We start from the raw sequence: 26,087 nt of genomic DNA, 5'->3' as shown, positions 1-26,087 counted from the left end.
GCTGCTGTTTTCTGAACAGAGGAGGCGGAGCTTGAGTACCGAGCAGGACGTTCTTCATCACCAGAGTATTGCACACACTGATCATCCTCTTCATCACCATCATCACCTGCAGAGCCTCTGAAGCTGCAGCTCTTTACAAACATTTCCCTGATATTTTATGGAGTTACATTTTAATCTGTATGATTTGAGTCAAACATTTCCTGTAGTTTGCTGAACTTTTGACCCTGACAGAGCTGGTGAAACACTTACTAATTCAAAGATAACTTTTCTTATTTTTCTGAAAGTTTATTTTATTATCATATGTAAATTTCTGGGTTCAATCTACGCACATATATATATATATATATATATATATATATATATATATATATATATATATATATATATATATATATATATTCTGTGAAGACTCCAGCTTCTATAGAAGTGGCATTTCTTGATTGTTCTGCTAATGAATAAACAGAAGTCTTCTTCATCATTGTTTTAAGTCATAACATTTTTGTGTTATGAATATGTTTAATTCATTGAAGGCAATGTTATAAGTTTCTGTGGATTTTCTGTTTCTCTTTTAGCTGCAAACTTTGATCATCAAACTAATAATCACTGTGTGTTTATAATCCGCCATGTGAAATATTCCGTTTATATTCTTAATTATTCAAACTAGTTTCACGACGATGATGATGAATTGACGTCTCTGTTTTTTTTCTTTGGCAATTTTTGCTGTTGCCTTTTTTCTCAATAAATAAAACCAAACGTAAACTTGTAATTCCTTTAAATGCTGTCAAATCACCATCAACTGATTACATTTAATAAACACACGACAGAGCTACCGTTTTGATATGAGCAGCTAGAGAGCAGCAAAGTCTTTTGATATTTTTTAGACTTTATTCAGTTCAGAAAATGTTTTTACATTTCTGAAGGTTTGAGAAACAGAACCACTGCTGACCAGGACTTTTAACATGATTTCCCACAAAAAAACAAAAGCAGAACTGAATCTGCTAGAGCAGTGTTTCTCAACCTTTTTTTGAGCCAGCGCCCCCCCAGCCTTTATCCAGGTCCCTCACTGCCCCCCACCAAAGAATTTGCAGGCTACTTTTCACTGACTATTTTATTATTAATATTATTATCACTATTGTAGATGTTTTGATTTTTATGCTTGTTTCTGTATTTATCATCAAAAATAATTTCCCAGAGAACAAAAAAGCCATGGGAATAGAAATTATTTTCACAGGTGTCTACGAAAAATGCAATGAACATTCAAGTTAAAATCTGTAGGCCTAACAGCAGTCAGTCAGAGTGGAAAAAATATTCTTGTTCTTTTCCATTTTCTAGTTGTTAAATATTCCACAAAATAACCAGATAAAAGATGTTCAACATGCCAGTTTAAACTTTTAACTATTTGCAAAACAACTGAGCTCTGCAACATTAAAACATGGATAGAACTGTAACTACATTAATCATAACTCTTCTTCTCTTCAGTGTTTCTGTGAGTTTCTGGTGGTGCAGCTCTGTGCTGCCTTCAGGAGAATGGGACATCAGAGTATCATCCATAAAACTTCATCCACATGGCAGAGCTAATACTGTCCCCTTATTAAGTATTGCTCTAAAGGTCTTGCCATACCAGTTTATTCCTATGTATTTACTTTGGTTTCTTAGTTTATTCTTGCATTTTGTTCTTCATTAAATTCCATTTAGTTTCCTTTGATTAGTATTTTCCTCTCTTGGTTTATTTCTATGTCCACTTTAGTTTCTTTCCTGTTGCTAGATTTATTTTATTGTTTATTGACCATCAGTAATCTTCACTCAGTCTGCTGCGCCGCCTAAACCTCACTGTTCAGCGTCGGATTCTCTGTTTTTATGCCATAATTCACATCTAGTTCGTCGCTCCATTTTATGTCCCGCTTCTCCTGTTTCAGAAAAAACCGCAATGTGTCCGTCGTTTTTTTTTTAAACCCCCTAAGGTGCGCAGCACTCGGGAAGCGTATCGATGGGGAAAAGGCAAACTGACATAAACTTTTTAAAACAACGGAAAAAATTGCGGTATTTTGATTATTGAAATTTAAAAGTGCTGTGTTGTTCCATCACCCCCATTTCATACCGGACCACTTACAGCACCGTGTTAACGCTATAAAATGAACGCTCTCTATAGTGGTGTCACCCGTGGAGGGATTTCTTTATTTAAATAGGTTCATTTTTCAGAGGGATACACAGTGTATTGGGGTATCGTGATTTTAGTAATTACGTGTTTATAAGAGCGATTTTCTGTTGTCCTTCCATAGAAGCGGGCAGCATCCAGACGGACAATAAAACACTTTTTAATATAAGTTGCTGCTTTGACATGATCACAGAACTGCCAAAACATATAAATACAAGACAAAGTGAATCACAGCAACGTCATCAGCCGGTGTAACGCGGTGTAAGGGACAATGCGGTGAAGCTAGTTACGGCGGAGCTGCGCCAATAAGCTACAATTACTGAATAGAAGAAGAGCTGCCATCGATACAGTTGCAGCCAAGCATGATTTAATGTTACACAATACAGTTTTACCAAGTTGCTCAAAGTCTAAACTGGTATTGTTGTGCATATAAGGTGTAAATTTTACCTTCGACCAAACGCCCCCCAAAGGCATCCCAGCGCCCCCCTTTTATAAAAATGTCCGCCAGCGCCCCCTGCCGTCCTCTGAACGCCCCCTGGGGGGCGGTACCGCCCACGTTGAGAACCGCTACTCTAGACTCTGTAACCATCACCACTCCTGTTGAACTCGGTACGTTGTTTATGTGGTGGGATGGTGTTCCACCCTCCCCACTCTGCGCACCAGGTCCAGCCAGAATCACATGGTTGGTTGATTGGTAGGCGGGGCAGATGACTTTATAGCGGAGCAGGCCGCTGCAAGGTGTGTGCGTCTTTGTTTCCCCTGCTACATGTTGGCTTGTTTTCTTGATCGGCTCATATGAGATAATAAGTGCCACTTTTGCAATCAGTGGCTGGGATTATGGTTGGTTTTTGGGTGCTACACCTAGTGATGGGTAAATGAAGCCTCATGAAGCAATGAAGCTTTCCAACCCTTTGCAAAAAGGTTCATTACTCGATGCTTCATTCATCACTCACTAGTGACATCAGCTGGTGAAACTGACAGCCTTGTCACTCAGTTGGATCATACTTCCAGAAATGTACAATCTAGTCCCCACCTGCTGACAGAACAGGTGTACAGGATGTGTTTTCAGACCCCACTAAAGGGGCAGGGGCTCAAAAAAAAGGGCACATCTAACCGCATTCTAGGACAGAATATTAATAAACCCACACGGCTTTCAGAGTTTAATTAACAAAATTTTGAGATATACAATCAAAGCGAAGGAAAATCTCTATATAAAGCATACAGCTATGCATATGCAAGATATTTTATATTAGTAATTTCTTTCTGCAGGTCTATTTTGTTATAAGAAAGTATTGCAATATTCAAACCTGCAATTTAGCAAGATGTGTAAATCAGAGCTGGACCACCAGACATATTTTGTCTTTACACTATTAAAAATATAAATAAGGGTACAATGCAACCTTTTAGTGTACTGTAATTTATAAAAAAAAAAAAAGCTGCCCGTTTGCTCCACTTCAATCAATCAATCAAATTTTATTTGTATAGCACATTTCAGCGGCAAGGCATTTCAAAGTGCTTTACATAATTCAAATAAAAACAGGAATAAACAGTGAAAAAGAGATTTTAAAAAAGATTAAAACAAAATAAAAAAAGATAAAAACATTAAAACCTCAGAGTTTTAGTTAGAACGCCACCAAACAAGGGTACTCACACCTTAAAACCTTCATTAAAACATAAACAATGAGAATAAGGAAATAAAAAGTAAAGATAAAAACATCAAAGACATCAAAACCCGCACTCTAATCCTAATTTAGCCATAAGCAACTCTAAACAGTTGATTTTTAAAGGCACCCAGTGTTTCAGCTGTTTTACAGTTTTCTGGAAGTTTGTTCCAGATCTGTGGTGCATAGAAGCTGAATGCTGCTTCTCCTCGTTTGGTCCTGGTCCTGGGGATGCAGAGCAGAACCAGAACCAGAAGATCTGAAGGATCTAGACGGTTGGTACAGCAATAACAGATCTTTAATGTATTGTGGTGCTAAACCGTTCAGTCATTTATAAACTAACATCAGTATTTTAAAGTCTATTCTTTGAGCTACAGGGAGCCAGTGTATGGACTTTAAAACTGGTGTTATGTGCTCTATCTTCCTGGTTTTAGTCAGTACACTTGCAGTGGAGATGAAGATGGTCCATTCAGGAAAGCAGAGCTGCATCAAACTTTAATGTGGAACTGCAGAAAAAAAAAGAAGCAAATATTGATTTGTTAATGCATGTCACCATGAGAAAAGCCTACTGAGTTTTGCTTAAAAAACTTTTTTTAAAATTAAAATCACACATTTTTGTCTCATAAATTGAAAAAACTTATTTGCGCTGATTACAATTTTATTTTACTTAACTGAGATTAGTTTTTTTTTTTTCATTGAATAATTGGGGGAAAAAATTAAATTCATACTATGTGAACCAGACCCTAAACTTACTTAAAATCTGGATTGAGTTTTTTCCCCTTCGTTAATGACACTTTTATTACATACATTATATCTATCATGGTAATTCAGGGTGAGTTATATTTAACTCTAAATGAATATCCTTGTTGGACTTTTATTTAAGTGCTAATCTCCTTTACCTAATGCCAGAATAAATGAAATGTACGTTATGCAGCAAAGGAAATTAGAAGTTCGGACATATATCCATTGTGGAGATGATAGATTTTGGACGGGCGATGTGCCCTTATTGCCCAAGCAATACTGAAGAATGACTGATATCATTAACAATACAGGGAAGAAGCTTTTCATTAATCTTGCTTTGCTAGCAAAGTCGTTGGCTAGCAGCTAGCTAATAGCACATCAACAACAGCCTAACAACATGATAAAAATACTGAATCGATAGATAAGAACAGTTTCTCCTCACCTGGTTGTTTCCTCCCGCTCAGTGGTTCTTCAGAGAAAGGCAGACGCAGAGGCCTGTCAGTGTCTGTTGTATTTCATTACCTCTCTGCTTAAACCGCGACTCTGTGCTGAAGCAGAAACGATACTTCAGCGTTTTCTGTCATCTGACAAGTAGCAAGTCTACTCCACTTTATTCACCAAAAACGTTTTTTTTTTAATTCACCAAAGACTGTTCTGTAATCTGGAACGTTCGCTACGTTGAGCTCCAGTTAGCCGCCTTATCTCACTGTGCAAGAGGCAACTGCGTCATGCGTCACGGGCAAAAGGTCAAATGTCACAAGGGGACCGGAGGGCTTAATATATTGTACAAAAAAACCTTCCACAAAAAATTTTAGTACATATGTCAGAAGAGGGCTTAAGAAATAATAATACAAAAAAATAAAACATTGGAAAGGGCACTTGGGGGCAAGGAGCAAAAGGGGCAGGTGCTCAAGCACCCCTAGCCTCTTCCTCTGCACGTGCCTGGCTACCGCTTTAGATTTTAATTCATTTTACCTGAATCCACAGTAATGGGTTTTCTGTTTCAGTCACCTGATTGCATTGTTTTGAAGCTGCAGCGCTTTGGACGCTCTGATGTTTTGGGGTGGGCTTTACTCCTCTGGCCCCGTTGAAAGGACTCTGAAACAGGTGTTCTGACCGTCATACCTCGCAAATGCAGCATACCTTGTGGTAATGCGCACATCGATGTTACGTTTCTTATAAATCTGTCATACTTGTAGAAATTTCATTTTATGTGTTTTACTTCTCAGAAGTTTACGGTAAATAAATAATAATAATAATAAAATAAGAAAAATGTAGTTATTTCCACGCAGTGTCCAGAAAGAGGTGTTGTTCTGCTTGTTGCCTAACAGCTTCGGTCAGCATCCAGCGTTATTCATGTGTTTTTTTAGGACATACTCCGTGCAGTTTTCTAATGAAATATTAAAATATTAAAAAGGTAAGTTAGCTATAGGTACAAAATATCCTGCGGGAGACCAAATTTGTACTCAAACAGTATTTGTATTAACAGTGACGCTAAACGGGAATGTCTTGTTTACGGTACAGTATAGTAACAAGTTATATTAACATAACAGTTAATTATATTAACATAAAAGTCATTTATGTTAATATGTTTGATTAACATAGCAGCTTAATTAAATACAATTTACAGTAAATTCTGAGAAATAAAACACAAAATGAAACTTCTACAGGTATGACGGTTTTATAAGAAATCTGCTGAGTAAGCATGTGATGACATCAATGGACGTAATATCAATCTGCGCATCCGCGTTACCATAAGGTATGCTGGATTTACGGGTAGGACAAATAGTCAGAACACCTGTTAACGATTTGTTCCATTGCTTGAAGTGTTTTTCTTATGTTTTGTCTTTGTTGTGCATTATTGAAATTACTAATTTGGTTGCTTTTATTGTTGTTTGATTTACTAATTTGCATTCTTTTGCACTGCGTATTTTATTTTTTGGAATAATTTAAATTGTCTTTACTTGTTTCCTTTTCTTTTCAAGGACCGAGTTGTAGGCCTGAAGCCACGTTTTTAAAAGAGAACTATTTTAAGAAAATTGTTCAAATACTGTGCACTATTCAGTTTGTGTTCTGGTGCATCTTATACATAACTTTTAAAAATAATCTCTCCCTGCTGGTCACATTTACATTCTGGATGGAGTTTTCTACATTCTAGTCCGTAGTCTGGTTATTTGCACAAATTTCTTTGCCAGTTGTGCATTTTGTAAATATTAGACGATTGATGTGCAGCATTACGAAAGCTTTGATTTAGCTTCCCTTTGGAATCGACAAAGAATTTTTTTAATTGAATTTGCTCTTCCTTGACAGAGAGCTCAAACCTTCATTGCATGAGATCAGCCTGGTGTTTAACGAGGAGGGCTGTTAAAATGTTTTTTCTGTGAGGTATGTATTTAGGTCACACCAGAGGAAGTGGTTAGAAATTGATGATGGAAATACATCTACCTTAGCCTTTTGCAGTGTCAGTGGTCTGTTGAGCTGTGACTCAGTGAGCGTTTAATCCATTCGAAAGTAGACAAACTTGAAGAACTTCCAACAAGTGAGGAGATCACTGGTGAAGATGGCCTTGGCATCTGTCATCACTTTCTTCCTGCTCTGCTGCTCCACCATTGGCTCCCGAGGTACAGATCAGTTACGAATGTCTCCTGTTAATGTTTCTAGGTTTGAATTTTATACGAATATAAAGGATCAGATCGGATGAGTGTGAATAAGGATGTTTCTCTCTGATTCGAAGGTTGTGACCAGTTTGCTGCAGTGGGTGGAAACTTCACTGTTCCTCTGGGATACCAACTGCTGTTGTGCTGAAGTGGAAGTTCAATGGCAACACAATATTTCATAAAAGATCAAGAACAGTAATTGTGGGTGACACTGATGCTATTAATAATGATGGATCCCTCAAACTGACAAATCTGAAGAAGGACCAAGCAGGACTTTACACCGCTGAGGTTTTTGATCAAAACGGAAGACAACACACCATAAAGAGCATAAATTTATGTGTACTTGGTAGGTAGAAAATTGGTTACATATTCGTCATTAAATTAATAATAACCTCTATTTCCTCTTTTTCTTTGCCTATTTATAGCAGAACTTTCAATTTAATTGTAACAGTGATTCCTGTAAGCTGATCCACCAGAAGCTGTCAAACATTTCACGTTTTTTTTATGAGGTCAGAGTTTAATGTGTCATGTTTGAACCCACTCAGACCCCGTGAAGAAGCCCACACTAAATATAATCTGTCTGACCTCTGAGGTCGTCTTTACCTGCAGTCATGATCCGGTAAGGAGAATTGGGATGTTATATTTTTTACACGGAAGGCAAATATCCATTTTCCTTCCTACTTTTATGGATGATTAAGATGCATTATTGTCAAAGCGGAGAAGGAAATTTGAGGTTTTGTTTGGTCAGCAGTCATTTTGACCTTGGAACATGGATTCCTTTATTTTGTGAAATGTGAGTGTTGGCCAAACAAACTGAAGTCCGGAAACATTCGAGATTATTTTGTAAACTTTTCCAGTCTGTCAGAGACTTTAGTTGTCACTTGAGCTTTAATTTTGTTCAGTTCTGCACTTAATGTGTTTTTTGAAATCCTTCAGCTCAGTTTTTCTTGTCAGACTGGTTCTTTAAGTCATTTTTTGATTCTACGGGTTTGATATAGCTTGTGACATTGATCTCAGCTCTTCAAAATATGTGATTATTTTATATGAGGGACATTTATATTGTCTGAGTACTAACTTTTGTTACATGAAAGGGGGAAGACTTTAATACAGTGCAGGATATGTAACATTTTGAGTCATTTTTAAAATTTTATTTTTGCACTGGAAAAGAAAAATGACACAATAGATTAACATACTAATAACATATCTTCCTAATTGTTGTTGTTTGTGACTTTAATTTTTTTTTTTTTTAAATAACGTTTTCATTAGTCTTTTTAGCAACCTGATGGTATTAACCAGGGGTCCCCAAACATTTTCCTGCGAGGGCCACCTAACTTTTCCCTGGAAAAGTTGGGTGGCCCACTGGTGGGGGAGAGAGTCAGTTTGTAACAGAAAAAGTGTGATGCTTGTAGGAGTGCCTGAATGTAAAAATGTATTGTTTTCTAGAAAGCACAATCAAATAACCCTCTCTGGGTTCTTCTCAGAAAAAATCCAGGAAATAACACTAATTATGAAATAAATACCATATTTTCCGGACTATAGCACCGGACTATAAGCCCCAGATTTCTCTGCCGCTCCAGGTTTTCCACAACGATGCAGCAGTAGCAGAGGGGGGCGGACACCCAAATTTTGAATCATAGCAGGTCAATGGAATATCACATTTATTATGGTTGAAAAAGAAAAAGTTGCCAAGTTTAGATTTAACTGAACTGATTACTGTACTTTTCAAACGGTAACTGTAACAGTAAAAGTGCTGATCCTTTGTGTCTGCTACTAGCATGTGCTAAATGAAAATGGGCATTTTCTTCTTCTTACTCTGCTTCTTTAGATTTCAATGGCAGCTTGCATCCATTATTGTTGCATTGCTGCCATCTATTGGATCCTAATATCTATACCTCAAATTTTCATAATGATCCCAGTATTATTTAAAAAAACTGAAAAATCTTCTTTTTCCCCTCAATGCTATTTAACTGATCAACAACATTCTCAAATTTCAATTCCATATTAAAACCTAATTCCATTTTAATGGGCGCTTTCTTCTTTTATTTCCAATTTTGACTTTCAATGATTCATTTCCTGCTAAAGAGCCCCCTGGTGGTTGAAGAAAAATCCACATATAAGCCTCACTGGGCTATAAGCCGCATGGTTCAAAACTTAGGAAAAAAGTAGCGGCTAATAGTCCGGAAAATACGGTATATGAAAAAAATCTAAATGCTCTCTGGTGTTGTTCAGGGGTCCGGACCAAATGTGGAGGCGGGCTGAATCCAGCCCATGGGCCGTAGTTTGGGGACCACTGGTATAAACCAACACAATGTCATACAGTACAAGTGGTTCCAGGATGGCAAAGTCATCATCAACGAAACAAAAATGTCTCTGACAAGAAACTCTGCAGAAAGTGAAAACATGGTTATCTCCTGTGAAGTTTACAACCAGGCCAGTTCTGAAAAAAGTGGCTCTTTTAGTCATGGCTGTGTCTCCAGTAAGTATATACAGCACTTATTACATTATAAATAATGTATAAGTTAGAATATTCACAATAATAAACCACATGTTATATTAAACTGAGATGTGTGCTTCTAATTTTATGCTATTTTTTTTTTTTTTTAGGCCAGATGAGGCCATCTGGGATGCCTCATCTGGGAGGCCTCCCAAATGAGGTTTTTGCGGTTAACATGTGGGTGGTTTTTATTATTGGTGGAGCAGGTGAGTTTCACTGAAATACACTTAAATTAACCTCAACCGAAGTAAACATCATATATTTTTTTATGTGCATCTGATGTTTTTTGATCTTTTTTAGTTCTGATCCTTATCATTCTGTGTTGTGTTCGATGGTGTGTAAGAAGAAAAGAAGGAAGAACGGTAAAGTGTTTAGTCTTCTATTTTAGTTGTCTGAATAATAAGTTAAAACTCTCAATTAATGCAGACTTGTTAAAATCAATTTAAGATAATTTGATTAATCCACCATCAACTGCTTCCTATACATTTCTGATTAAATCTCTGGAGTACTCCAAGGCCTGCTGCTCGGCCCACTTTTGTTGTATAGTCTTAGTAATTGGAAAATGAAACGAAAAATATAAAATGTTGCATTTTTATTTAGACTTTTGGCAAGAAATTTTAAAATATAACAATTGCAGCAATTAGGTGCTTCTTTTTTTTTCCTGTGATTGTTTTTTTTTTTTTTTAAATTACAATAAGTTGAACCAACAACAAATGAAAAGTCTGTTTAGACTAAACACTGATAAAAGAAAGTAATATAAAAATACATAAAGTGTGCGGGAATTCAATCACAGTAAATCAAGTTGGAAAATAATATGTAGGTTCATATTCATAAAAATGTTGGGAGTATGAAAATGAACACTGAATGGTTATTGCACTTGTTTTAATCTGGTGTTCAGTTTTTAACTATAATAAAATGTTTTATTCTTGAAAATCCTGGCTAACCGTTATCTGCCTTCAGGTTTGATCAGAACTAGAACATAAAAACTGCTCTATTTCACACTTACCCTTTCTTTCTGACTGCTGATTAATGCCTGCTTCTGTTTTCTGAACAGATGAGGCGGAGCTTGAGTACCGAGCAGCAGGACGTTCTTCGTGACTATATGATGGGCACCGTTCTGTCAAATTTTAATTAGAGTTTGATGGGTTAATTGATAGTAACCCGTCCTCCCCCTGAAACATACTTCACATATATCATATGATGGGAACTTTGTGACCTCCTAACCTCCCTCAGTGACCATCTGCTCACCATTAACTCCTCCCAAACTCAAAGCCCACAGATAGCTAGAATAATTGTAAGTAAATAATGAATAAATAAATATGCTATATTCTAAACCATGTTGAAATAGATTAGAAATGTTGTAACTACCTATGGTTTTAAACAGATTGTCTTCTTGATACACAGTGTTGGTATTAAATGCCTTTAACTTTTGTTCCATAAGAGACGGAGAAACCAGAGAGTCTTGCTGCGTGTGCGTGCCTGTGTATCTGTCCTCAAGCATAAGAAACCCGCAGGATATGTCTGACAATCATTCAGACAATAGCTTACGGTGCATTATTTGGTGTTGGACTACAGATAAGTGCTGGATCATAACAGGATATTATATAACCTATAGCAAGGAAGAGGGGCTGACCTCTAATCCTGAAGCCGGTGATGGCTGCCCCAGGATACATTAGGCAAACCTTCTGAAGGAAAAATCATACTCTTTAACAGGACATAAGAAAACCTATAGCATGGGAAGCGGGGCTGACCTCTGCCCTGCACACCAAAGCATTTGTGTGTGTGTGTGTGTGTGTCCCTGCATAAGAGCGGGTAGATGCCTCTGAAGGAAAACAACAGTTTAACTGTAGCACGACTAGTCAGTGCTGTCTGAGTTTGTAATTTCCTTCATCCGTTCTGAAAACAGTCGCTTAAATTTTAAACTCTATAGATACTTTTCTGTAACACCTCCTAGTGTGATACATTTCAGTAAAAGTTCCTTATCTGTAATTGTATTTCTTAAGAAAATGACAGGTAGTAAACATGCCCAGGTGAGGCTACTCATATTTATCTTTCAGTTTTCCCCAAAGTTGAAAGTTTTTACAGTGCACAACCACCCTCCAAGAGTTGCTTCAACATGGTAAATTGTTTTGTTACCTTTAAAATTATCTACAGCTTTTGTCTCTGACTGATACGCTGCATGTTTTTCTTGGTCCTAATGATTCTTTCCCTCCATCCAATATCTTACACGCTTAAGTGTGTTCACTAACAAAATATAGTACACCTGTAGTTGTTGAAGGTTCCATTACTAAAGCTTAGAAATGATCAATGTCAACCATACGTCTGTATTAAAATATTTAGTACAATTTGTATTATTTAGATTTGATGTTTTGATGTGAGCACTTGGATTTCTATCAATTTATTGAATGATGCTCTGTGTAAATATTTATCAAACTGAATAATTCAGGTTTATATATTGTTTTTTTTCTTTTCTTTCAATGTTTGTTGCAGAAATTCAAATATATGCTGGCTGTCAACCAACAATTCAATCACTGAATCTTTGCTTTTTTTTCCTCAAGTTCCCCCTCTCACAGAGACTTACATCTTCTGATACCTAGCCCAACTTATAATAACACTGACTAAGTTTGCTATTGGTAATCTTTACCTAAAATAAATAAAGTAAAAATAAATCAAATGACATGCTCACTACACAACCACGCTCCAAGAGTTGGTCACAACATGGTAAATTGTTTTGTAACCTTTAAAATTATATTCAGCTTTTAATGCTATGTTCACTAACAGACAGTACACCTCTTGTAGCTGATAAGCTTATAAATGATCAATGTGAAGCATCTGTATGCGTTCAAGAAGATCATACCAGTCAGATTTAGTAAAATATGATACTCAAAGGAATCAAAATTATAGTTCATAAAATTATAGTTGCAGGGAGCTTCGACTGTATGAAAGGAATGATTTAAATATACTATGAAAATATTCTATTTGCAGAATCCTGATAATAAAACTTCAATTGTGAACTGAATGATTAGATTGCATCTAGACACAAAAGAATCGACTGTTAATTAGTAACCATACTATGGAAATGACTAGCAAGATCTGAACAAACAAGAAACTTGACTACCTCAAAGGATTTCACTCTTTGGAGAATGAACCGTCTGACTTTCTTTAGTAGACTAAATATAATCTTACCAAATTTTTGCCTGAGAGCAAACAGGTACTGAGTTTGAAGCAGGTCAGATGCCTCCAGCCGTCTGCTAAAGCTAGACTCCAGCCTTCCTCACTGTAAAATAAAACATTCTGCTTAATTAAAGAGTTCAAGTGAACTTCATTTAATTCTCATCAACTTGTTGTTTGTACTCATCTTAAACAAGCGGCAGGAACTTTTGGATTTAAAAAAGAAAAAAAAGATGCTTTATAAGTGAATCTATTTAGGTTGAGTCTGCAACAGCTAGAATAAAATAAAAAGTGAACTATTTGATAGTAGTGAAGATTTTGGGTGGTAAATGTTTAACATACACAGACATTACTCCATTTCTACTCAAGCAAGCCGAAAGGTTTTGAACAGTAAAACTATGTCAAGCAACGACACCATGTATCTTTATTCTATGTAGTAAATACATTGCTGCTGGTGCTGCTGTAAGCAGAAAATATAAGACATTTTGCAGAGAATAATATTTTGGATGAGTTTAAGAATATTGTTTGTCAAAATCACAATGTAACTACACTTGTCTTTTACATGTTGCAGTAATTGAATCTTTTGAGGCAATTGGTTTGCATAAGTTTAAGTAACTACAACCTATTTTCCTGCTCCACATACTTGGTTAGCAATTTTCCAGTTAGCTTCCCAGCCTGAAGTTCCGGACAATGTCTTGATTCAGTCAAATCTTCTATCCTGTATCTCCTGTACTCTGATATTCTACTACATCCACTCTGCGGATGCTTTGCTTGCTGGTCTTCAGCATGCTTTGAATGCAGCATCTGGTTTCTCTGACTTTAACCCGCCCAACTAGAACCTGATTGGCATGTCAGCCTTTCGATTCCCTCCCAGTGAGGCGGTGCTTCACAAAGCAAACTATTTGTCAAACTGTTGATCTCCCTTATGGTTGTTTCAGAAGATGAGAAGACATGGTGACTGAGTTTTAGACACTAGTAGAAGGCTCATCAAGCTTTTTTTAAATAGATGGCAGCCCTAAAAGTATATACCTTTAAAATATGAATACGTACAATTCCATAATTATTCGATCCAGCGGTGATAGAAGTTTAGTAATAATGCAATTCAGGGATGGCCGTTTCTTAATGTCAGTGTTTCTGCTACTGGAGTGAGACGGTGAGAAGACAGGGAATAGGGCTAAACGAGGATTTAGAAATAAAAATACAAAGATGATAGTTGTATTTACTGGGCTATGACTAGTAATCAAGACAGAATGAGACCTGTAAAGCTGTTGGGTCCATATGATCCCAAGGAGAGAACCTGTTATCTGCTCCAACAATGTATTACCCTGTAGGAGATACGTTTGGATACAAGGAGCAGGAACATCACAACATCCTTATAACAGATATTTTTCATCCTTATATCAGTGATTTAAAACTATTTTAAATTTTTGATACCATACGGCAGACAGCAAAGTTGTGCATGAATGTAAAAGTCAATTATTTTCTTCACCGATAGAAAAGTGCAGGGGTGAAAGTAGGGGGGTACGGTAGGGTACGGTAGGGTACTGCGTTGTCGAAAATGTAACTTTCCTGTGAATCTGTAAATTTAAATTGTTGAAGAGTTTGCTCCTCTAGCTTTATTTTCCTGACCCAGATTCAGGAAAAGGAGCAAGAATGTTTTCACAAGCTTTTTTGTCATGACTATATGGTGATTATTATGCTTGTTTTTAGACTTTTTAAACTTTGTGTACTGTGAATTATGCTGAACAGGATATTATGACTTGTGTCTTTGAAAATTCCTTCATAAGTCAAACTTAACATCATGGCTTCTGACAACAGCTTCTTATTATTGCAAGGGATGACCTTTACCTGCTCAGACACCAGGCTATGGTGTGTGGGAAAATGTATAGGAAAGAAATATTTTTAGTTTTACCTCAAAAATGAACTTTTGTTGTTAAAAAAAAAACAAAAAACAATCTTTGCTTTCATCAACCTATAAAACATTGCTCATCATTTCTCTTCAGTCCAGTCCGTTGGGCAAATTGTAACCTTTCATAATACAATTCAGTTGACTTATATAACACTAATTTACAATAGGTAATCTCGAGACAATTTACAAAAAAAGTCATTCGCATTCTACTTAACAGTGCAGCAATTTAAATGTATTAAGTCAGTTAAAAAAGAAGTTATCAGAGTTAAATGCAGATTGCATCATATCATTGACTTGTTATTGACTTGACTTGTTTATATGCTTTCCCCTGTTCAAATTGCTTTTACCCTATAATGACTGATTTTATCCATATTTTCAGGAGAAAGTTGTGGAACCAACATTTGCTGCCTTCTTTCTTTGTTTCTTTCTTTACTGGACACAACTGGAGTTCCATAAAGTCTCGTAGTAAAAGTTCACATTAAGTTTCTGTGGATTTTCTATTTTTAGCTGCAAACTTTGATCATCAAACTAATAATCACTTTGTGTGTATAATCCGCCATGTGAAATGTTCAGTTTTTATTCTTAATTATTCAAACTAGTTTCACGACGATGAAGATGAATTGACGTGTCTGTGTTTTGGGTTTTTTTCCTCTGGTAGTTTTTGTTGTTATCGTGTGTCACAATAAATAAAACCAAATGTAAACTTGTAATTCCTTTAAATGCTGTCAAAATCCTCCAACTGATTACATTTAATAAACACACGACAGAGCTACCATTTTGATATGAACAGCTAGAGAGCAGCAAAGTCTTTTGATATTTTTTAGACTTTATTCAGTTCAAAAAATGTTTTAACATTTCTGAAGGTTTGAGAAGCAGAACCACTGCTGACCAGGACTTTTAACATGATTTCCCACAAAAAACAAAAGCAGAACTGAATCTGCTAGACTCCGTAACCATCACCACTCCTGTTGAACTCTGTACGTTGTTTACGTGCTGGATATTATTTGCAGTTTTCTACATTCTAGTCAGTAGTCTGGTTATTTGGACAAATCTCTTGGCCAGTTGCACATTTCTTAAATATTGGATGATTGATGTGCAGCTTAAAAACCATGAAAGCTTTGATTTAGCTTCAGTTTGGAATCGATAAAGAATTTTTGAATTGAATTTGAGAACACTTTCTGTTTAAATACCAACTAAGACCTGCTGATACTCTGAGGTGGAATTTTAATGGCAACATAATATTTTTTAAAAGATCAGTAAGATTCCTTTTAGGTAAAATAATATTAATGATGCTGGTTTCCTCTAACTGACAGATCTGAAGAAGGACCAAGCAGGACTTTACACCGCTGAGGGTTTTGATAGTGATGGGCAAAAAGAGCACAAAAAGGCAAAAAGAGCACAACTTTATGTGTACTTGGTACGTAGAAAATTGGTTACATATTCCTCATTTAATTAATAATAACCTCCATTTACTCTTTTTCTTTGCCTAATTATAGCAGAACTTTCAATTTAATTGTAACAGTGATTCCTGTAAGCTGATCCACCAGAAGCTGTCAAACATTTCACGTTATTTTTATGAGGTCAGAGTTTAATGTGTCATGTTTGAACCCACTCAGACCCCGTGAAGAAGCCCACACTAAATATAATCTGTCTGGCCTCTGAGGTCGTCTTTATCTGCAGTCATGATCCGGTAAGGAGATTATTTTGGTCTATTATAAAATAAAAACAACAAGGTAGAACAATATAGTTCTTTACATGACCTTAGAGAGTTTTCATAATCTAATCAGATTTATCCAAACTAACTTGGCTGTATGTGAAAGAATAATCACCCTCAAAACCAAACAGCTGGTTATTGCTCCCTTGGAAGTGTTTCAGTCGATTCTTCTATGTTTAAGACACATTAGAGACATTTGGAGTCTAAAAAGACGGCACATAACTTTACCAGGACTTTCTGGTAAAGTCCACAATTCATGGTTCCATCAATTACTGCTGGTCATCCAGGTCCTAATGAAATCCCAGTGCATCACTCAGCTGGGGTGTTATATTTTTTATGCGGAAGGAGAACATCCATTTTCCTTCCTACTTTTATGGATTAAGATGCATTATTGTCAAAGCGGAGAAGGAAATTTGAGGTTTTGTTTGGTCAGCAGTCGTTTTGACCTTGGAACATGGATTCCTTTATGTTGTGAAATGTGAGTGTTGGCCAAACAAAATGAAGTCCAGAAACATTCGAAATTATTTTGTAACCTTTTCCAGTCTGTCAGAGACTTTAGTTGTCACTTGAGCTTTAATTTTGTTCATTTGTGAACTTAATGTGTTGTGTTTTGAAATCCTTCAGCTCAGTTTCTTTTGTCAGAGTGGTTCTTTATAAATCACTTTTTGATTCTACAGGTTTAACAGGAACCAGATATTGATATAACTTGTGACATTGATCTCAGCTCTTCAAAAATAATTATTGTTTTATATAAGGGCCTGTTATATTTTCTGAATACTAACTTTTGTTACATGAAAGTAACAAAAGTTACTTTCGTGTAAAGTCATTTCCTGACTTTAATACAGTGCAGGAAATGTAACATTTTCAGTCATTTTAAAAATTTTATTTGTGCACTGGAAAAGAATGAAATAATAGATTAACATACTAATAACAAATCATTTTGTTGTTGTTCTTTGTGACTTTCTAATTTTTTTTCAAAAAATAAAGTTTTCATTATTCTTTTTAGCAACCTGATGGTATAAACCAACACGATGTCATACAGTACAAGTGGCTCCTGGATGGCGAAGTCATCATCAAAGAAACTGAAACGTCTCTGACAAGAAGCTCTGTAGAAACCAAAAACATGATTATCTCCAGTGAAGTTTACAACCAGGGCAGTTCTGAAAAAACTGGCTCTTTAGTCATGGTATATACCGTATATATCATGGTATATACCATGGTTATTACATTGTAAATATCAAAGGTGGCTCAGCTAATGGCTTTTTCTGCATATATAAGTTGGAATATTCACAATAATAAACCGTTTATTATATTAAAATGAGGCGTGTGTTTCTAAGTTTACACTACGATTATTTTATTTAGCTCCTACAGGCCTCCACCCATCCTGGCTAACCGTGATGTCTACCTTCTGGTTTGATCAGTAAAAGTTGATCAAATCATTAATATTAATTTTGTCAGAACTAGAAAATAAAAACTCTGCTGTACTTCATACTTAAGTTTGATTTGTTTTCATATATCCTTCCTTTGATTAACGCCTGCTGCTGTTTTCTGAACAGATGAGGCGGAGCTTGAGTACCGAGCAGGACGTTCTTCATCACCAGAGTATTGCACTCACTGATCATCCTCCTCTTCATCACCATCATCACCTGCAGAGCCTCTGAAGCTGCAGCTCTTTACAAACATTTCCCTGATATTTTATGGAGTTACATTTTAATCTGTATGATTTGAGTCAAACATTTCCCTGATATTCCTCCTGACAGAGCTGGTGAAACACTAATTCAAAAATAACTTTAAAATTCTCCCATTTTTCTGGCATTTAGCAAAGTGGAAAGTGTTTTTATAATCATATGTAAATCTCTGGGTTCAATCTATACATATATTTCAGACAGCAGTCTTCTTTATCATTGTTTTAAGTCATAACATTTTTGTGTCAAAAATATTTTTAATTCATTGAAGGCAATGTTATAAGTTTCTGTCAATTTTCTTTTATAATTGCAAACTTTGGCCATCAAACTTGGTGTAAATAAGCACTTTATATCTATATCCCTCCATGTGATATAATCAGTTTTTATTCATAATTATTCAAACGAGTTTCACGACGATGATGAACTGAGGTCTAAGTGTTTTTTTCTTTGGTGATTTTTGTTGCCTTGTGTCTCAATAAATAAAACCAAAAGTAAACTTGCAATTCCTTCAAATGACTGTCAAAAATCCTCCAGCTGATTGCATTTAATAAACATATGAAAGTGCTACCATTTTGATATGAGCAGCTAGAGAGCAGCAAAGTCTGCTTCAGTTCAGAAAATGTTTTGAAACTTCAGAAGGATTGAGAAACAGAGAATCAGTGCTCACTAGGAAGTTTAGGTTTTACCTAAATATGATTTTCCATAAAAAGCAGAAGCAGAACTACTGAGATGGAAAAAATAATCTGTTTACAGTGTTTTTTCTGACCAGTGACCAATCTGATATTTTACAAGACAGCATTATCAGAGATCCTTCCTTCTGCGGCCGATGACTCTGTAACCATCTCCACTCCTGTTAATCTCTACAAGTTGTTTACCTCCTTGACATTATTAGCAGTTTTTTATCTTCTAGGAAATAGCCTGGTTATTTTTGCACCAATTTCTTTGTCACTTGCACATTTCGGAGCATCAGTTTTAAGGCCTGAAAACCACAAAACTTTTCACCTGGGAAACATTTTCCACTTTTTCTCAATGTTTTACATTTCAATAGGCTTCTCTTTTCCAAAACTTTCATCGAATTGAAACCACTAAGTGGTTAATGAGGAGGATGATTGAAATGTCTTTCGTTTTAATCTTTTGCCGCGAGGGGAGAATTTATGTCACCCCACAGGAAGTGGTTAGAAGCAGGTCATTGAAATAGACCTAAAGTCGTGTTTTGAACTGTTACCAGCTTTTCCAATGAGTTCTGAGTGCAGATTGACAGTAGTTTGAAATAAACAGACTTACCTTTCTGACAACTTTTATTTTGTTGAGAAGATGATCTCATTATTAGCCTGTTGGACTGTAATTTTTGTGCCGCTCTGTTTTTTCTTACTGCTTTCAAATTGTGGCGTTGAGGACCGCTTCCGCTCAAAACCTAGAGCTGGTGCATAGAAAATTGTTGCGGCAGGAAATGTCCTCGATGATGACAAGTTGTTCTTTTCAGTCGAATGTGAGGAGGAGGACGATGAAGATGGCATCGGACTCTGTGGTGTGTGTGTTTCTGCTCTGCTGCTCCGCTGTCGCCTCCCAAGGTACCGATCTGTTCCATAAATCCCTTTACCATGTTGATACGAGCGAATTTGAAGTACAGTTTTTATACTAAATAAATATATTGTCTTATGTTTGTGTTTCTACAATTTTAATTGAAATCTAGTCCAACTTTTACCACCGTTTTGACTTCTCTTGTACAGAACTGATTGCTATGAGTTAAAGGTAAACTGTGAGGTCAGGTGCCATCTATAATACGTCCATCTTCTCTTAACCCTGCTCTTCTGTTGCTGGTTTTTTTTTTTTGTCTTTCTGATCCAAAGGTTGTGACCAGTTTGCTGCAGTGGGTGGAAGCTCCATTGTTCATCTAGGATACCAACTAAAACCTACCGATACTCTGAAGTGGAAGCTAAATGGCAGCATAATATTTAATAAAAAACCAGGAAGGATATCTATTGGGAAAGAAAGTGATGTTAATGCAGACGGATCCCTTCAACTGGTAAACCTGAAGGAGAACCAAGCAGGACTTTACACCTCTGATGTTTATCACGAAAATGGAAAAGCGCTGATCCTGAAGAGCACAAACCTATGTCTACTGGGTAGGTACAAAATAACTTCCAGCTTCACATTATTTATGTATTTTGATCATTTTCTTTGTTTCCAAATTAAAACCGACTGGTTTCTTTTTCATCCACAGATTGTGACCAGTTCGCTGCAGCAGATAGAAACTTTGCTGTTCCTCTGGGATACCAACTAAAACCCACTGAGTCTTTGAAGTGGGAGTTCAATGGAAACACATTATTTTACAAAAGATCAGCAGAGGTAGTTATTGGTAAAACAGAAGATATAAATGAAGATGGTTCCCTCAAACTGATCAATCTGCAGAAGAACCAAACGGGACGCTACACCTCGGAGGTTTTTGATGAAACAAGGAAAGCACGCACCATGAAGGAAACAAATCTATGTGTGATTGGTTGGTATAAAATGTCTGATATGTTTTTCATCATTTTTATATTTCCTCAACAACTTCTCGTCTCTTTGTTCTAATCAAACCTCAGATCCTGTGAAGAAGCCTAAAGTAAATGCAACATGTCAGAATGGAAACGTGACGTTTCACTGCTTTCTTGGTCCAGTAAGTATTTATTTCCGTCTCATGTGGCCCTGTCAAAGTAAAAAGTCACAGTGAATCATTGCGATGTGATGCAGTTTGGCCCTACTGAGGGTGAGGTTGCTCCTGGACAGTTTGTCTCCGTTTTGAATGTTTTTCTTGACCTATTTGTTGTCTTTTGTTTCTATTTTCCTCCAGCAACCTACGGACGCGGAACACAAGTGGCTCCGGAACGGAGCCAAGATGGAGGAAAACGGTTTGACTTTTGAGACAAAAGCAGCAGAAACTCAACACGACAAATTTGTCTGCAAAGTTTTCAATGAAGTCAGCTCTGAACCCAGTGAGCCTGTCGCTCACAGCTGTGCTAAAATAAGTAAGTGTGTTGTGGTAACCACAGGACAATGGGCTCCACAGTAACCGCTGCTTGAAACAAATCGTTTCTTTAAAAAAATGATGTTGATTATAAGTGCTCATGAGAAAATAATTATTATTATTTTCTGGTCATCGTTAAAGCGTATTTCTTTTTTCATGTGTTTTAATCTATCCCAGATCTTCCCAGTGTCTGGGATCTTATTGGTGGTGGAGGAGGTATGTATTTAAAATGCTCGAAATTCATTTTTTGACTTTAAAAATAGCTTTAAAGCTCTAGGTCTTTGAATTAAATCTAAACTTAAACAAGTCTTTTTTAGGCTTGTAAATTGTTTCCGTACTCTTAAAGTGTCATGCTTGGTCTAATGTTTTTAGCCCACATGCAGAAACCCTCACAGAGAGATGGGTGAAAAGAGTGTTTATTGTAAAATACAAAAAATCAAACAAGGTAGCCCGACTAGGGAGGTCAGCGGGTCGGAGTCCGGGTGCGTCTGCACACAAGGGAATAGAGAGGTTAAAATGGTTTCACGGGGGGGGGGTAGGGAATGGAGATAACCACTGGTTGGGAGTACAGATCTTACTTGGACAATTGGGTGGAGGAACGGGGTTCCAGGCAGTGGAGAGAGCTATGGAGGCAGGTTGGGAAGGATCCAGACGTTGGAGGGTGGCAGGTCAGGTGTGTCCCCACAGGGGAGCAGCTGAGTCGGCAGCAGAGGCGTCACAGATGGATTCTTCTGAACTGGTGGGCTCCAAAGGGTTCCTGAGGGTAAGGTCACGAGAGTAGGTTGAGAACCTGAACAGACTCTGGTCAAAACACAAGAAGATTTAGTCAAATCACACTGAGGGGCTCGAGTACCAAAACTGGCAAACACTCTGGCAAGGAAGTGTTGGCTGTCTGCTGGTTATATAATGCTCCAAACGATGATTCCCCTCAGGTGCGGGTAGTTGGGAGTCTGCGGGCACGCCTCTCCAGCAGAGTGACCCGATGGCTCCCTCAGGTGGACTGGTGAAGTACTGAAAAGGAAAAAACTAATCCCCACCACCTGGATCCTAACATTACCCCCCCCTCAATGACCGCCACCCGGCGGTCCAGAAGAGCCAAGTGACTGGGAAGAACGAAAATCTGAAATAAGGGATGGGTCCAAAATAAACGAGCCCGGCACCCACAAACGGTCCTCAGGACCATAACCCTCCCAGTCCACCAGGTATTGCCACCCTCTCCCACGCCTCCGAGAGTCTACAATCTGGCGGACCGAGTAAGCCGGGTGACCATCAATGTCCAAGGTGGGGGGGGGCTCAGCCGGGGGGCACAAGGGACTGGAATGGACCGGTTTAACCTGGGACACATGAAACGTGGGGTGGACACGAAGTGAAGATGGCAGTCGCAGACGAACCGCCGACGGGCCAACAAGGCGCTCAATTTCATAAGGCCCAATGAAACGAGGGGACAACTTCTTGGACATTGATTTTAAGGGGATGTCTCTTGTGGAAAGCCAAACCCTTTGACCAGGAACAAACGTGGGAGCAGCTCTCCTCTTACGATCAGCCCAACGACGATTCTGTGCAGCGGTTCGGTTAAGGGCAGCGATAGTCCTGTCCCAGATGACCTTACACCGTCGAATGTGGTGCTGCATGGAGGTGACCGAAATGTCCTTTTCGTCAGCCGGAAACAGCGGGGGTTGATAGCCTAAAGAGCCCTCAAAAGGGGATAATCCAGTGGCAGAGGACACGTGCGAGTTATGCGCATACTCCACCCAGGGGAGGTAAACGCTCCAGTCGGCCGGATTGGTGGTGGTCAGACATCTGAGGGTGGTCTCCAACTCCTGGTTCATTCGTTCGACTTGACCATTTGACTGTGGATGATAACCAGAGGTGAGTGAAGCCTTTGCTTCAAGAGCATGACAAAAATTTCTCCAAACCTGAGCAGTGAACTGTGGGCCTCGGTCAGAGAGGATGTCCATAGGTATACCATGTAATCTAAAGACATGCTTAACTAGGAGTTGAGCTGTCTGATATGCCGAAGGCAGCTTTCTCAAAGCCACTAGATGGCAAGCTTTAGAAAATCTATCTATGATGGTCAAGATAGTGGTCATACCTTTGGAAATGGGCAGGCCGGTGACAAAATCGATCGCTATGTGCGACCAGGGCCGTTTGGGAGTAGGCAAAGGTTGAAGAAGTCCGGAAGGAGGCTGATGAGAGGACTTATTCCGAGCACAAATGGGACAGGCGGAGACATAATCTTTAATGTCCTTTTGGACAGACGGCCACCAGAAACGTCGATTTACCAGTGCGACGGTTCTGCTGGTGCCTGGATGAGCAGAAAACTTTGAGGAGTGTAACCAACTGATGACACGAGCCCGAATAGCAGTAGGTACGTAGATCTTGTTGGGTGGGCCGGTTCCCGGATCTGGCTCAGATCGCTGTGCTTGCTTAACCAGGTCTTCGATTTCCCAGGTCACCATAGCTACCGAACAACTTGGGGGTAGAATGGGAGCAGGCTCCTTCTCAGAGTCGTCTGGGGAAAAAAGCCTGGACAGGGCGTCAGGCTTCACGTTACGGGATCCTGGGCGGAAAGAAATGGATAAGTTAAACCGAGAGAAGAATAACGACCAACGTGACTGTCGAGGATTGAGTCTCTTAGCTGACTGGAGATAGGCTAGATTTTTATGGTCCGTCCAAACCATGACAGGGTGAACTGCACCCTCGAGCCAGTGTCGCCACTCCTCTAATGCTAGTTTGATGGCAAGTAATTCTCGATCCCCCACATCATAATTTCTCTGTGTGGGAGACAGTTTGCGAGAGAAATAGGCACAGGGATGAGTCTTGTGATCACTCTCTGAGCGCTGAGAGAACAGCCCCTACTCCTGAATCTGAGGCGTCCACCTCGACAATGAACTGATTATTGGGGTCAGGTTGGATGAGAACGGGCGCGCTAGCAAAAAGACTCTTTAACCTGGAAAAGGCTTCATTGGCTGCAGGGGACCAGCTGAATGGAGTCTTGGTTGAGGTTAGCGCAGTCAGGGGTAGGGCAGTTTGACTATAATTACGAATAAATCGTCGGTAGAAATTGGCGAACCCCAGAAATCTTTGAAGTTGTTTCCGGGTTGTAGGAGTGGGCCACTCTAGAACTGCTTTGATTTTTTCCTCCGCAGGCCTGACCTGTCCACCCTCGAGGACGTAACCCAGGAAGGATACCGATTGTTAGTGAAACTCGCATTTTTCCACTTTTACAAACAACTTATTTTCCAGGAGACGCTGCAACACCTGACGGACATGATTCCTATGTTCAGGTAGATTCTTAGAAAAGATCAAAATGTCATCGAGATAGACGAACACAAACACGTTAAGAAAATCCCTTAGGACGTCATTAACAAGAGCCTGAAAGCATGCTGGTGCGTTAGTTAACCCGAAGGGCATCACTAAATACTCAAAGTGGCCTAACGGAGTCTTAAAGGCCGTCTTCCACTCATCCCCTTCTCTGATGCGGAGTAAGTGATAGGCGTTCCTAAGATCTAGTTTAGTGAACACCTTGGCCCCTTGAACAGGCTCAAAGGCAGAGGAGAGGAGTGGCAGGGGGTACTTGTTTTTCACAGTGATTTGGTTCAGACCTCTGAAGTCGAGACAAGGTCTTAATGATCCGTCCTTCTTCCCTACGAAGAAGAAACCAGCCCCTAAAGGGGAGGAGGAATGGCGGATTATGCCAGCTGCTAATGACTCCTGTATGTATTTCTCCATGGCCTCCCTTTCGGGTTTGGAGATGTTGAAGAGACGACTGTTGGGCAAAGGAGCCCCGGGTAGCAGATCTATAGCACAGTCATATGGTCTATGGGGAGGCAGGGACGAGGCTTTAGTCTTACTGAATACTTGAACCAAGTCATGATATTCAGCGGGGACTGAAGAGAGATCTGGTGGATCGGCTTCATAATTGTCTGCTGGTGGTGGGCCAGGCGGAACTGTGGAGCGGAGACAAGATGAATGGCAGGTTAGAGACCACGAGTCAATGTGTCGACCAACCCAATTAATATTGGGGTTGTGCTGTTGCAACCATTCGAAACCCAAAATCAATGGGGTACTTGCAGTGGGAAAAACATAAAAAGAGATGCACTCATTATGGTTGCCTGAAACTGTTAGTGGGATGGGTTGGGTTTGGTGAGTAATCTGTGGCAGCACCTTGCCGTCAAGGGCTAAAACACGAAGGGGAGCAGGAAGAGGGACGGTCTTAATTCCCATCTGCTGCGCAAAACATGAATCCAACAAATTACGTTCACATCCAGAGTCTATCAAGGCGGATACTGGGACTGACTTATTATTTACGAGAAGAGATGCAGACAACAGTAGACGAGGTGAATTTATGGTTATTTGGTGGTCCGCCAGCTCCCTCGCCTTTACTGACGGACATTGGCTTTTAACAGCAGAGGACAAAGGGAGACGAAGTGTCCCGCTTCGCCACAATAGAGGCACAACTTGGAACGCATTCGGCGCTGCCTCTCTTCCTGAGATAATTTCGTGTGCCCGATTTGCATGGGTTCGGGGCCGGATAAATTTGGTGAGGGCTCAGCTGGGATGGTGCGACCAACAACAGGAAGAGGTCTGGGTTGAGTATTTCTATTGCCTCTCTCTTTAGTTCGGGCTTGGATCCTATTATCTAACCGGATGGACAATTTTATTAAGTCCTCCAGAGATTCGGGGTCATCTAAGGTTGCCAATTCGTCCTTAATGGGATCATTTAAGGCGTTTAGGTATGCACTTTTGAGCGCCACACTGTTCCATCCTGAAGCGGCCGCTTGGATGCGAAAGTCAATCGAAAAATCAGCCACCGACCGTGGGCCTTGTCTTATTTTTAACAAGTCTCGTGAACTGAGAGCCTTATCTGTATCCTGATTGAAGGTCTGTTTG

The 26,087-nt window shown here is 38.7% G+C and overlaps 2 protein-coding genes across 4 annotated transcripts in view; both read left to right on the top strand.

Moving 5' to 3' along the window:
• The window catches only part of LOC103474923 (T-cell surface antigen CD2), a 29,035-nt gene extending 10,775 nt beyond the window's left edge, over positions 1 to 18,260 (top strand). The window contains exon 10 of one of the 3 annotated variants that reach the window (XM_081616164.1): positions 18,059 to 18,260. In XM_081616164.1, coding sequence (XP_081472290.1) covers positions 18,059 to 18,120 — 62 coding nt within the window. In that variant the 3' untranslated portion in view covers positions 18,121 to 18,260. Of the gene's footprint in view, positions 1 to 19; positions 760 to 10,762; positions 12,253 to 18,058 lie in introns of those variants that run through there. The other 2 variants (XM_081616171.1, XM_081616159.1) reach the window with 2 other exon arrangements.
• Positions 18,261 to 18,679: 419 nt separating this feature from the next.
• Positions 18,680 to 26,087, top strand: part of LOC108166954 (contactin-1-like) — a 14,312-nt gene continuing 6,904 nt past the window's right edge. Inside the window, exons 1-6 of the mRNA XM_081616156.1 lie at positions 18,680 to 19,758; positions 20,038 to 20,313; positions 20,412 to 20,687; positions 20,773 to 20,846; positions 21,021 to 21,195; positions 21,372 to 21,410. Of these exons, the coding sequence (XP_081472282.1) occupies positions 19,638 to 19,758; positions 20,038 to 20,313; positions 20,412 to 20,687; positions 20,773 to 20,846; positions 21,021 to 21,195; positions 21,372 to 21,410 (961 nt within the window). The 5' untranslated portion in view covers positions 18,680 to 19,637. The remainder of the gene's footprint in view (positions 19,759 to 20,037; positions 20,314 to 20,411; positions 20,688 to 20,772; positions 20,847 to 21,020; positions 21,196 to 21,371; positions 21,411 to 26,087) is intronic.

Source organism: Poecilia reticulata, chromosome 2 (assembly GCF_904066995.2).
Source record: "Poecilia reticulata chromosome 2, P_reticulata-male-v2, whole genome shotgun sequence".
Taxonomy (NCBI): domain Eukaryota; kingdom Metazoa; phylum Chordata; class Actinopteri; order Cyprinodontiformes; family Poeciliidae; genus Poecilia; species Poecilia reticulata.
This window is presented reverse-complemented; position numbering and strand designations above follow the sequence as displayed.